The following is a 13,808-nucleotide window of genomic DNA, read 5'->3' on the forward strand; positions in this document are numbered from 1 at the left end:
TTGGTAATGCTACTCTTTCCTGGTGTCTGTCTGTCTGAGGGGGTCTAGAGGGTTTGCGGCAGTGAAGCTGACACTGGAGTTCGTATGGCTCCGGCCCAGCGCTCTGTGATTAGCTCAAGGTTTTCCCTCTCATTGCTTCACTCACTTGGCTCAAGTGGCTCTGACGTAAGCACGTGGTTGACAGGAAGAAAACGTTCAGCTATCTTGGAGATTTGCGGCAGTCTGGCAATCTGAAGCCATTCTGCTGCTGTATCTGGTTCCCTAATGTGTGTGTGTGTGCTGAAGAGTCTAGTTTAACTGTAAACTGTGTGTGTTCTAGTAATTACAGTTATCATCAATTCCTTCACAGGTTGGCAGAGTGGGTCTAAATGTCCGTTGGTGTATGCCACTTCAGATTTTTAGCGGTTCGGTGTATGCAGCGTGCGCTCACACAAACGCACACCTGTGCGTCAATGATGTTTCACATTAATGAGTCAATCTGGATGCCGAGCTCACAGTCGTTAATCAGAGGGCAGCAGCAGGGGAGTCTGAGTTTTTCCAATAATCTACTTTCCAGACAGCCAGATAGATAGATGAGAGGACTCTGTAACTGTTTTGGAGACAAAGAGGTAGGAAAGAAATGGAGAGGAACGAATTGGTGTAATTGTTTATTTGATTGTTTATGACTGCAGGACACAAAGTCCAAATTGTTACCTGATCCACGTCTAACCCCACTTCTCCTCTTCCTCTGTCAGCTTCTTTTCGTCTCCCCTCACTTCTGGAAGGCTCACAGGAGAGCCACACAGTGACGTGGCCAAAGTCGATTGAAAGGTCTGCAGTTGTCCAATTGCAGAGTTGTCTTTTGGTTGTGGCTGATGTTAGCCAGGTCGAGTTATATCTTACCGTGACCAGGGTGCGTGTGTCTGCCTGAAGTAGATTGTTCTGTGCAATATTTGGGGTTGACTGCTTTGTTGCGTCATAGCCATGGATAATAAGTCAGAAAATTTCCTATAGATTTCACACACACACACACACACTCTCTCAGTCTGAGCCTTGACATATTGATAAGTGAGCGGCAGCCAGTAACGGAAACCTCCCTGGTTGTCCATGTGTGTACCAGCTGTGGGAACCGGTGACCAAACGTCTCTGACACACACACACACACACACACACACACACACACACACACACACACACACACACACATCCTCTGACCCAGGGAAGCGGCTTTCCTCGGCTGTGATCACAGCTGGATCTGCCACAGGTCAGAAATATTTGGAAGGGGGAAAAGACGGCAACCATTAAAAACCCCTTGATTCTCTGCAATGTCCAATCAGTAGATAAACTGCAGAATTAAATGCCTGCGTCTCTGTCCAGACTCCGCTCGTCTGTGATCCAGGTTGCATGTCTGTGCGTAAGCCCTATTTCTCATTTCTCTCTATTTTACTGCCATTATTCAGCAACCAACACCCCACAACTCTGACAGTGTGCTCAGAAGAACAGGGGTAAGAAAATACACAATGCTGAGTGGTGAATGTTAAGAGAGGCCAATGTGGTGTTGATTACCTTGTCAGCAATGAGGTTGCTGAGTTTACACAGCCACTCAAAGACTGGAGAGAGAAAGAAGGGCGAAAGATAGAGGGCAAGAAGAGAGGGACAGTGGAGGAGAGGAGTGTGGCTGTTAACTGCCTTTCCATACAAGGAGAGGTAGGGGGAGAAAAGAGGAGGGGGAGGAGAAAGCGAGAGGCAGTGAGAAAAAGAGAGGTAATATGAGGAGATACAATGAGAGAGAGAGAGAGAAGGGAGGAGGAGAGAAAGGAGATAAAGACAGAGGATAGAGGGATAAAGGCTGATAAGGCTGCACCAGACAGCAGCGTACGGTGGAGAGGAAGAGAAGAAGTGAGTGGAGCTGGATCCTCTCTTAGATCCCAACAGTGTGATTCTGCTGCAGCTTCTCTCTCTGTCAATGACTGACTGACCCAACACAGGTAGGACACACACACACACACACACACACACACACACACACACACACACACACACACACACACACGAAGACTCCATTCATTCTCCGCACGGGGAGTCTGAGAGCACAAGTGTGAATGCTTGTTTAGACATAGAAGATCCCGCACGCGTGTGTCTTTATCTGCGGAAGATGACATCTTTGTTTGAGTAAAAGCATGCAGTGTTGGATGAAATTATTCAGATTCCTTCTTTAAGTAACACCACATTGCAAAAATGATTCCATCACAAATAGAAGTTATGCGATGCAGTATACAATTTTAAAGCGTGTTATGTAACTATTGCCGGCAAAATATACACAACGCATTAAAAGTAAAAGTTAATGTGTATGCAGGGTGCAAACTTTCAGAGGGATTATTTATTATACTGTTAATAAAGTGAATTATGTTATTGTATTATTAGGACCGATGCTTTGACATGTAAGCGACATTGTGCAGCAGGAGACATATGAGTGGTTAACAGTGCATCAAATATATCACGTTTTTGTCGTGTAGAATCTAATTCTGTAAAGTAACCAGGAATTAAAGCCGTCAGTGTTGTCTGTAAAAAGTATAAACGTAAATTGTCATATAAATATATATATATATATATATATATATATTGCCACTGAATTCACACTTCGTCTTTGTTGATTTTTGCATGTATTTGCACCTTTTGCATCGGCAGCTGCTTCACCTTTATAGGTGCAATCTCTCTACAATATACAGGTCTACCTGTCCCGTCCATCCTCCTGCACCGGGAAAAGTCCAGCTTCTGACCTCCTGTTGTGATGCCTGCACGGCCAAGTGTGTCTATCTGTCTGTATGCATGCAGATGAACAGTATAGGCCCACAGGGGTGTGTTAAAGGCTCATTCAAAACAGAGTGATGCATTTCTTTTCTCAGCCTAGATCCACCACTTCCCCAACAAAAGATTTTTGAGGAAAATCTTAGGGAAAACAGCAAATTACCTCACCGCCATCCCCTTATTAAAAATGAACATACCTCCAGCTGTGTGCACAAATCTGTGCATGCCTGTGTATATGAGCTTAGACAAATGTGTGGATTATCTCTGCATGAGTCTGCTGTAATTACACAGTGAAGGTGCCCATGGGGAGGCAGCAGCCACATTTGGCTCCGCGCCACATCCCCTAGTTTTATTGTGTCTTGTGCCTAAAAAACTGCTGCGTGTGTCTGTCTATGTTGACTGATGAGAGCAGGTTTGTGTGGTGTGACTGCATACGTGTGTGTGTGTGTGTGTGTGTGTGTGAGAGAGTCAACTTTATGTCCACTGAAAATAAGTCTGTGCCTCTGTGTGCATCAATAAATGCCATACAATCTTTTATTATTGCTGTATGTGTTTCCAGGAGCGCCAGCAGACATCAGCTGGTAGCTGTGTGTGCTGATGAAGTTCAGTGCGTCAGTGTGGGAATTCAAGAAATGTCTCTTTAGTGTGTTATAGTGTCAGTGTGACAAGTTCAGAGGGATGGTCGAAGGGTCTACTGAACCAAACTGTGTAGATTAGGGTTATCTCATCAGTGGTTGTTCTGGCAACAGAAATCACATGGCTGCACTTATAGTATATCAGAAACCAATCATTTTGAGGAAGAAAGACCATGTTCAGCGTGTGCTGTGAATTGACAGTTGAAAACACTCGTCCGTGTCTGGAATGTGTGTGTAAACAAGGTTAACTTTGCCACAGCCAGTAACGGGACTGACCTCATTTTCTATCCTAAAACATCGTGAACGGAGCAGACGGGACAGCAGCAGTTAAAGATCACACACTGATGTGGAAAGCCTCCAGCTCCACGAGGTGAACTTCCATTAACCCAAGCACACAAAGCTGGAACAAAAGAAAAAGAAAAGAAAGACCAGAAGAAAGAGAGTTACTTTTTTTGAACTAGTTGCATGATTAAGCATTTCAACATGGAGCTTTATCCGCCTCCTGCAGAGCAGCAAAGTTGAAGCCAGTGAGATGATCCGATGACTGAGCAGTGAGATCAAAGCTGGGCTCTGTATGTCTCTATACTCCAGGTATTTTTACGACTGGCTGTTAAAACTGTGCAGTGGTCAATATACATTTAATGGAGGCAGGGAATTGATAAAACACTCGGTGACATATAAGGCTGCAGTCAGAAAAGTGTCAGAGTTTTGCAGCTATATCGGCAGAGTAATATTATCTGTCCTCTGGAAATAGACTTCAGGGACAATGTGCAGCTGGACATGAGTGTTATGTGTGTGTGTGAGTGTGGGTGTGTGTTTGCGTGCGCATGTGTGTTATTTTGTGCCCAAATTTAACTGTCTGCATTCTGCAGCTGCTTGGGGGTTTAGTTATAGTGTAGTAACCCATAGAAACGCCACACAAGGCCGCAGCCGCGAAACACAATTCTCCCTTTCTGTGACACACAAACACAGAGAAATGTATCTGTAGTCACAAACGCTCCTCTTGAAGTTAATACATTTGCCAAATGAAATAGGGAGATGGTGAAACACCCAAAGTATTTAGAAAGTGTACTCTCAGAACTGCAAATTTGAGAGACACTCACTCCCGTATATCACGTATTTATTCATGTGAATTTCTTTTTTTTTTTTATAGAAGAAATAAAACTGTGTCACCTCTTTGCCAAATTACTTCTGGTTGTTTCCATGTATATTTTACAGCTCACATTTTGAATGCAGCCTTAAAAACTAAGACGAAGCATTTGTTGCAGCGCTTTCAAAGATTCCCACACACACAATAGAATCAACTCTGTTTTAGTTGTTGGAGAGCAGAGGAGGGGTGATAATATGGGTGTGGAGGGTGAAGAGGAGTGTGAGATAAAAGGATGTGTGTTCAGAGGTAAGGGGAGCGTGCAGAGAGGAGACAAGTAGCATGGCTACAATTTCATCTCCTGGAGCAGTGTCATCTAGCAAGAACTCTTCAGCACTACCCAATGAAATGTAAGGCTGAAATGTGTTTTAAGCTATTACAATGCATGTGCCCTCCTCCCCTCTCTGCCTCTCTTAATAGGGTGAGATTATGACTCAGCCGCCGGCGGTCAGTGGATGGTCAGTCGGTGAGGTCAGTAGAGCAGCAGAGCGGACGTCTATCCTCAGAGATGTCATCCCTGGCCTAGAATAAAACAGCAGCGATGCTATGGCAGACATTACATTAACTATTTTGCCGTGTAGCCATAGGTTGGCGGTGGACCAACACACACTCGACCCAGCCCATAATAATGGGTTCAATCAGCTGTTTTCTAAGATAAAATGTTATGATATGAGGGCAGGGGCATGGAATTTCCCCCATACTGATTTTCCACGATTGTCTGGGTTTGGTTTCCTAAATATTCACGTTAAGATCCTTTCATTTGGGTTACATGCCAAAGTGCTTCTGACGGCAGCTTTTGATTATAGAATATCCCATAATGTTTAATGGTATTAAAGAAAGCTCTTTCACAACCATTTTTCATTTCTCCATTTCTTTCAGATGATGTCATCAGAGCACCTGACCTGCAGTTGGCTGCAGCAGCTTCTCATCGTACTTCTGAAGCTTTGTCTCACTTTTGCTGGGCCTTTGCGACCACTCAATGGGACAGACTGCACAGCCAAGGGTCCTGCTTCCTACATACTGGTCTTTACAGGTCACTGGAGCCCACAGGCATTCCCCAAGCAGTATCCACTGTTCCGGCCCCCTGCACAGTGGTCCAAGCTCATAGGTGAGAAAGACTGCCAGGGACAAAGAAGTCGGTTATTAAAAAAATCTGCTATTTCTTATGGAAAGTTTTACCTCCAACACCTGGTAATCCATTTCATTTTAACCTTTATTTCAGACTTGACCTCACTTAGTCAAAATGTACCCATGCAGTGTTTTTGTGTTCAAGAGGACACAAACCTGGGACAGAGACCCCAGTGAGATGAAGGGACACTTAGCTTCAACTAAAGGCAGCTGTTTGGCTACCCATCATGTGTCAGAGGTTTAGTTGCTCATTGTCAGCATCAACGTATGCACACAGACACATACATGGGGGTGAGTGCTGTTAATGGAGCAATAAGAGAGGCAGTCTAAATGCTACCAGATGCGTTTTTTTTCAACTTCTGTCCGGCCATATCTTTATATTTCTCTATTTATTCAACTCAACTCTACACTCCTTCCCACATTTCTGCTGGTTTACCAGTGTTGGCGGTAAACAGCGGAGTAGTGGTTTTTGGGGGCTGGTGAAGGTGGGTGATGATAGTTGGGGTGTGGTGGGGTCAGACCGCTTACCTCAGAGCCAGGAGGAGGAAAAGAAGAAGCAACTCAGAATCCTCTATTCTGCTTTTTTATCCCCAAGCCATGGAGCATGGGCTGGCTGACAGATGTTTGTAGATTTGTGTGCTTGTATGTGTGTGTGTGTGTGTGTGTGTGTGTGTGTGTGTGTGTGTGTGTGTGTGTGTGTGTGTGTGCTGGACTGCTCTTGTGCATTGCTGTCTGCGGCAGCCGTGGCTTTGTCTGGTTTCCCGTTCTCCCAATGGTGCCCTGCTGCCCTGCCAGAGGATGATGTGCTACTTACTCCGTATAGAGACAGGCACCGGAGATTCTGATCACCCGAAATGGCTTTTAATGTGTGTCCCCTCCCCTCAAGGCATGGGAACAAAATGAGAAGAAAAACACAGGGGCCTCAATGGGCTGACAGACTGTTGGTAAGGGAGTTTGTCACAGCACAAGGAAAAGCATAACCTGTCGAGGGGTTTGGGGGCCTGCAATGGTTGTGTGTTGCTTAACTGTGGGGACCTGGGGGCGAGGGTCCAATGACAGAGGGAATGGAGTTTGTCATGGCCAAAAACAAAAATAAACGCAAGCAATTTAGGAAGAACGGAAAGTGGGCGTTTAACTTTTTGGTGGGGCCTAAACGTGACGCGTTATCGAATTTCAAGGTCCTGATACTTGTGGGAAATTAGTTCGGATGGAAATGCAATTAAGTGCGTAAGTAAGTAAGTAATGGCAGTTTGGGGAGAAACAAGATAGTGTGTGAAGTGTGCTGGGCAGGTTGTGTGTGTGGCTCAGTGCAATTTGTGTGTTAATACATGTGTCAAGAGCGTTTAAGTGTAACTGCATGGTTGTGTATGTGTGCCTGTACGCAGCTCTGAAAAGTGAGGTAAGGCAGAACCATCAGAGCATTTTGTCAGCGTGTTTCTGGCTAACCTTACTCTGCCCTTAAAACCACTGGCCCAGGCAAGTGGCTCTGTGGGTTTCAATATGGCGCACCAGAACCGGCGGTGCAAACAGTTTAACCTTACTCCGTCTATTGACTCTCAACAGGTTTCAAAGATAACCAGAGCTAAATATGACAATGTGAAGCAAATGGCTCTGTTGGCCAGAAGGTTATGAAAAAGTATCGATAAAGGTGAACTCAGAGATCCTGACCTATCTCTTGGCAGCTCCCGTCTGTGTTGTCGTTTTATCAGCGATAAAAGGAGAAAAGATGTAACTGTAACTGTGCAATAATATCAAAGACATGCATGCTGGCAATTCCTTCAGAATTGTCAGTTTAATTGCAGGATGTAGGAGGCAGCCGTAGAAATACACACAGGCTCCACCGTGGAAATGATCTCACTGTCTGGCTGAGGCTCTGTGGTACTTCATTGACATCGATATGCATTCCAGTGAATAAGCATCTTACTCCTGTCTTCTCCTCGTTCTCCCTTTAGCGGTCAGCCATAATCGCCATTGTCGGCTGTGGGAGGATGGTGCTCCGGCTAGTGCAGGGGTGCAGAGCTTTGCCGAGGTCGGGGTGACGGTGGAGCTGATGAAGGCGGCCAAGGAGGCCAGGAAGAGACGCGCGGTCGGCGCCATGCACCGAACGGCCGGCATCCCTAACGGCATCGGGCACAGCTCCACGGAGTTGCTCATGCAGCCCCGGGGCTCCCTGGTAGGCACAAATAAAACTTAAGTTGAAGCAGTACTCATTCACAAAAGCACACACATGCTCAGACACAGTAAGTCACACAAAGCGTCTGACTAAACCTACTCAGTCATCTGGTGACCTGGGCCTCCCCATGACGTCGTCCATCCGCTCTGACCAAACACACTTTTTTCCACTATCCAATCAGACTATGTTCAGCCAAAGGACTGAAGCCCTGCAGCCACAAACACCCACATCCATCCTTCGCGGTCCGCACTCTGTCTGCTGCCTGTCCCACTGAACTCTGTGAGCTCAGGATGAGGGCCCTGGGATGACGTTTAGCAAAAGGAATAGCTTGGCAATTTAGGGAACACTTTTCTTCACCTTTTTTTAACCGAGAGTTAGATGAAAAGATCGATACCACTGTCGCGTCTGTGCGGTACCTATGAAGCTATAGCTAGCTGTCGGTTAGCCGAGCTTAGCATTAAGACTGGAAATGGGAAAACAGCTAGTATGGCTCTGTACGACGACAACAGAATCTTTCCAACCAGCACCTCTAAAGATAACTAATTAACATGTTATATCTTGATTGTTGAATTAAAATGACATTATGCCGCGTTATTATCTCTTGGCTGGGCACAGCCACTTTCTGGGAACGGCTGAAGTCTCACATTATCTCATATTTAAGGTTGAAAACATTGCTGATAAATGTGGACTGTTAAAGGCTAAATGTCCAACTATGGTACAAAGTTTATCCTCGCTGGACTACAGGGTCCCACTGCTGCGGAATAACGACTGAGTTTGGGGGCAAAGGTCATGGTCAGCCTCGCTAAATATGGTCCGAGGGCTTAAACAAAGGCCAAGGATTTGAGGTAGGCATGAGGCATGGCACTATGGAAAAAATGAACATGGGGTAAAGGGGTGCAGATGAAAGGCAGACATTCACTGGAGTTTTTAGAAATAGGTGTGGGCCTGCATGAAAGTCTGGTGACCTACATTTGTTTATTGGTTATTCCACTGCTTGAACCCGGGGGCCCTTAAAAATCATAAACAACCCAGTCGGAGGGCATCTTTGGTAAGTACTTGTCATGGACAGCAGCTTTTCATCTTGGTACTTGATGTCTGTGGCTGCTTTTAAATGGGTCCATCTGTTTTTAGATCAGTGGACAGAGTACAAAAATAAGCAGGTTATGAGTATTGTGTGTGTGTGTGTTTTGAACGTGACAATGACGAATTATGCAATGACGAAACAGCTTCATCTGCTATTCTGCTTTTCTGTCTGTCTGTCTGTCTCTCTCTCTCTCTCTCGCGCACTCTTATATAAATACCATGCTTTTTGTCTTGCCCACAAACCAAAACATTCATACGCAATGCCCCAAAAATCCCAAACACATATGATTCCTATCTCCATATTCATGAGCCCTCTGCCATTTCTGTTAAATGTGTAATTCAAAACAGACAGATCCTGGCAAATAAGTACCATTCAGCATCCAACTGCCATTACTCTTAAAGTATCTGTATCAGTGGGACCACAGAAAATGGGACAACAACAGCTGAGCGTTAAAGTGCTAGCGCTACTGGACTGAGTTGCATGTTTTTAAGGCCTCTCCGAGGCTCTGCAGAAGATTAGCTGTGATGAAGAAAAAGTGAGAGGGATCATGGGAGCTTTGAGTATCTGTCTTTGCTCTAGAGATACTTCCGGGCCTGTATATTGGAACCAACATGGACTGATCAAGCCACTGACGTGGGATACCCCTGAGTAGACATCCTTGCTGAGTGGCCCAATGGATATAGCAGGACGGGACTTCTTGGAAAAAACGCTGTTTGAAAGGAGCCTGAAAGGACAAGAGGAGGGAGGGATGTCAGCAGAGGGGGGAAGAAAGGAAGGAAGGAAGGAAGGAGGGGATCAGTGGATGATTCTGAAAAGCAACAGAGCTGCTTCTCATTTGGTTTCTTCTGCCGTGCGTCACGAGCAAGAAACAGACTCCATGTGTCATGCTGACACTACCTGCCTGTCTCCTGTCCCGAGAGGTCTTTTGCGCCTGGTGAACTGGTTTGAAGTTTGTTCCAGCACTCTTCTATCCAGCGCTCTCCGTTTGACTCCAGGCCACCCTTTCCAAGCTTTCCAAGCCCACCCATCCTACCCAGAGCCGCAAGTGAGGAGGCGGTTTTTTTAAATGTGCTGTTTTCTGGGATTCTGCCACCTCAGCGTGTGCTGACCCCCAGGCCACTTCCTGCATGAGGTCACTAGCTCTCAGGAAACATCCATCACAGAGGAGAGACAGTCTAACCCTGCACAGGAAACTGAGTGGGTGCATGTATGCGCAGCGCACACACACACACACACACACACACACACACACACACACACACACACACACACACACACACACACACACACACACACACACACACACAGTCTCCAGTGCCTGCATTTATAAGTTACACATTTTATAAATCCTGACATCATCAGTGTGTGTGTGTGTGTGTGTGTGTATTTTATAGCTTATTTCCTTTCCTTCAACTTAATAGATTTTACAAACAACATATGTCAACAGACAAGGGCAGCACAACACATTATACAGCGGTGAGGTAATCAAATTAAAGTAACACCAGTTGATTGCTGTTTTTTTTACTATCTGGATTTTCCCCTTACTTCTCTACTTACCCAGAGGGCTGCAGTTAGACTTTTGAATGGAGCCAGAATATTAATCACAGCTGTGCTTTGATTGTTTGTTTTTCTTCTTGTGATTTAAGTATATCACAGCATTTCCTTTGTCGTTTCAATTGCAGTTACAATTTGACAAAGCAAATAAAGACAAGAAAACCAAATCAGCTCATCAGTGCAAAAATATTACATATTTACATAGAGGCACATATGAAACAATCTTGGAGAAAAGATATGAATATACTCATCAGAGTTTATTGCTCCTGGGTGTAAAATTAAAGAAAAAGAAAGAAAGAAAGTAAGAAGAGACCATCTTGTGATGGGATTACAGCAGCCGCGAAGCCAAATTGGGCGAAGGCCGTTAAGTGGAGGGGCCAATGGCCCCCTCCCTACTTCCTGTCCCCTGCTTCTGGCGCCCTCACTTGGATCACGCCCATCTTTGAACTCAACCTACACTTTGATCCCAACTCCACACCTGTAAAATGTTCTGACTGCATTTGCGCTGTTTTGACGCTATCGTGGCTACAAAATCTGTCCACAGAGAGACAGAAATGTAAACACCTGGCAAAGTACTCAAAACTTCTTCTGTGGCAGTTCCTACTGCTGTAGGTGTCTCCAGGACCTCCATTTGCCATGATGATACACACACAGACTCACAAGATGAAAACAATACCAGCTGGTATCCAGAATAACTGCAACGAGCAGCTCTGTGAGGCTTTACTTTAGCAGAGCTAAATGTATGAGTCATCCATTGATTCATTTTAAACAAGAGTACATAATCTGTGTATTTCTTTCATCTAATTCTGCTTCTTTATTGCTCTGTCTGTTGTCTGCGTTCACTGGAAACTAAATGTTCCTCTTGGACAGTAAAGCTTGATCTAACTGCCTTCTCTCTCTCTCTCTGACCGACAGCTGTCCCTGATGGTGAAGATCATCCCCAGCCCCGACTGGTTTGTTGGTGTGGACAGCATAAACCTCTGCGAGGGCAGCCAGTGGAAACAGGAAGTGAACATTGACCTCCATCCTTACGATGCAGGGACAGACAGTGGATTCACGTTCTCTTCTCCTAACTTCCCCACAAGCCCCCAAGAAAACATCACAAAGGTGAGGTCTCGCAATGTTCCAAAGAACAAAAACCATCATCGGTTGATACATTGACTCAATTTAGTCCTCCGCTCCATGGTGAGGCAAGGTCCTCGTCTTGTACTTAAAATAGGTTCGCAGTGTAGGAATGGGTCGTCATTCTTAGCCGTCTGCACAAATGATTACTTGGCGGCCCTCATGCCTGACCTGAAGTGATTTGAGTAAAAAGGGCCTCTCTTACATAATGGAGCAGCTATCCTTTGCCAGCATGTGCTTTAAGTGGGCTATTGTGTATTTTAACTTTTGCTGAGAACCTGCCGGCTCTCCTGCAGAAATTTGACCGACTGTTCTGCGCTGACTTATCCAGATCACATCCGAGATGCCGAACCATCCAGCCAACTCCTTCTACTATCCACGTTTAAAGGAGCTTCCACCTATTGCCAGCATAAGGATCTCTCAACAGAGCAGATCATCTGGCCGTCAAGTCCTTATGTCCAATCATATCCTGCCAAACTCGATCAATCCCCAGCGCTTCACGGGTAAGTCCACAAGACTCCCTACATCCCTGGGACATAAACTTTCCCCCTGGAAGTTAATGATGATGGTTTTAAATGAATGGGTGGGCACAGACAAAAAGCCAACAAAAATGCTATTTCATTGATTTGTATTACATGAAAGTTATAATGTGATCTCACTTAAACAGTTCTGCACAGCTTACACATACAAGCTAATACGTGAACAGCTCTTATTTCTGCAGAGATTTGTACTTATGAACTCTTTGCCGTTCTCTCTTTACTCACACGTTCTGTACTTTTCTCACAAACTCTTTTCTCTCGACTCAGCGACACCATTGGACTGTGAGGTGTCTTTCTGGTCCTCCTGGGGTTTGTGTCTTGGTCCCTGCTCCAGAGGTGGTGTCCGCCACCGCACACGTTACATCCTCTTGCGGCCGGCCAATGCTGGCGTCCCCTGCCCTGAGCTGGAGGAACAGTCTGAATGCGTACCGCACAGCTGTATGAGACTCCAGTGAACCCACAGGGTGCACAAGCACAGATACTGCCAGTATTCAACACTGGGACTCACTGCTGGACTGAGAAATGTTGCTGCATCTTGAGCATCTCCTTGATAATGTAAAGGATTTTTGTGTTTGTCACGGTCAAATTGTGGGAATGAAAAACCCGCTGCCTTCCCTGTGCAGCCAGTTAGCATTGGAGTGTACACTCCTCTGGATGTATTGTAATGACAATAGAGGGATATGGAAGTCTGAGTGTAGAAGAACGTTGGGCAGTTAATTAATGCTTGAGATAACACTTTGAATGTGTTCAGATAAAGTGTGATTTTTAATGATTGTCCTGGACGTAGAATAGAAAAATTGAGGGGAAGATGAATGAGAAATGTGTCCCCTCAAAGACCAGTTTGAGACTTCCCATGCATTCAATCTGTACACTGATATATAGTGCATACTTTTACAGGCACAGAGGGATTCGTTTAAATAGGGAACCTATACATGCTTGGCACATACAACTCTTTCAAAATAACCTCGCGCCCCGATTTATAAATATCACCTTTCACGAGAAACACCTAATACCAGACTGGAGGCTTTGACCTGGCCCAAAGAAGCTGGCCTATTTTATAATGAGATGCTCTTTTAGAAAGGTTTTTATAAAAAGAAAATATTTGTATTGTTATTATCTCTTTTGATATTTTGATGTGTAGATTTTGTATATACTGTATGATGCATCTTATCTTGTATAACTCGTGAATAAATAAGGAGGTGTGTTTTTCAAATAGAAAGCCTCTGCGTTACTTTGTTCCCCTGCAGGACTTTTCAGTTGAAAATGTTATTATGTAAAGGCTTCATTTAAAACTCTTGTGAGACAAAAGAAGATTCTTCATTTGCACGGATCCAGTAATACATTGTGAAGTAAATTTATTTTTGTATGCCAGAGCATATAAGTTGACCAGTATTGACACTTCTTTATTCGTGTCCAAAGAACTCACAGCCTAAATGTTAAAATACACATCCATAAATATCACAGTGTGAAAAGGTTACGATGCCTCGTATTCACCAAAATAGAAGTCACGGTTCTACGTATTTATAGGTTAAAATTACATTTATTCCACAATATCACTTAAACGTTGATGAGTCGGTGCTTCGTGGTCCTGGTGCTACTTTCTTTGTGGTAGCCTATTTAGATGATTCATAAATGAATG

General features: G+C 44.7%; 1 protein-coding gene across 1 annotated transcript; it reads left to right on the top strand.

Moving 5' to 3' along the window:
* The first annotated feature begins 5,260 nt into the window (after nt 1-5,260).
* On the top strand, nt 5,261-12,782 carry spon2a (spondin 2a, extracellular matrix protein). Its single transcript, XM_076103737.1, has 5 exons — nt 5,261-5,677; nt 7,650-7,870; nt 11,424-11,615; nt 11,962-12,133; nt 12,437-12,782. The coding sequence occupies exons 1-5, from the start codon at nt 5,449-5,451 to the stop codon at nt 12,622-12,624; spliced, it is 1,002 nt and encodes a 333-aa protein (XP_075959852.1). The 5' UTR covers nt 5,261-5,448; the 3' UTR covers nt 12,625-12,782.
* The last annotated feature ends 1,026 nt before the right edge of the window (nt 12,783-13,808 follow it).

This window comes from Anarhichas minor, unplaced genomic scaffold (assembly GCF_050575085.1).
Source record: "Anarhichas minor isolate MPS153535 unplaced genomic scaffold, ASM5057508v1 ptg000028l, whole genome shotgun sequence".
Lineage (NCBI taxonomy): Eukaryota > Metazoa > Chordata > Actinopteri > Perciformes > Anarhichadidae > Anarhichas > Anarhichas minor.

Coding starts and splice junctions, on each gene's coding strand:
- spon2a (XM_076103737.1), top strand. CDS start 5,449: ATGATGTCATCAGAGCACCTGACCTGCAGTTGGCTGCAGCAGCTTCTC. Junction 5,678..7,649: donor ACAGTGGTCCAAGCTCATAG/GTGAGAAAGACT, acceptor TTCTCCCTTTAG/CGGTCAGCCATAATCGCCAT. Junction 12,134..12,436: donor CAATCCCCAGCGCTTCACGG/GTAAGTCCACAA, acceptor CTCTCGACTCAG/CGACACCATTGGACTGTGAG.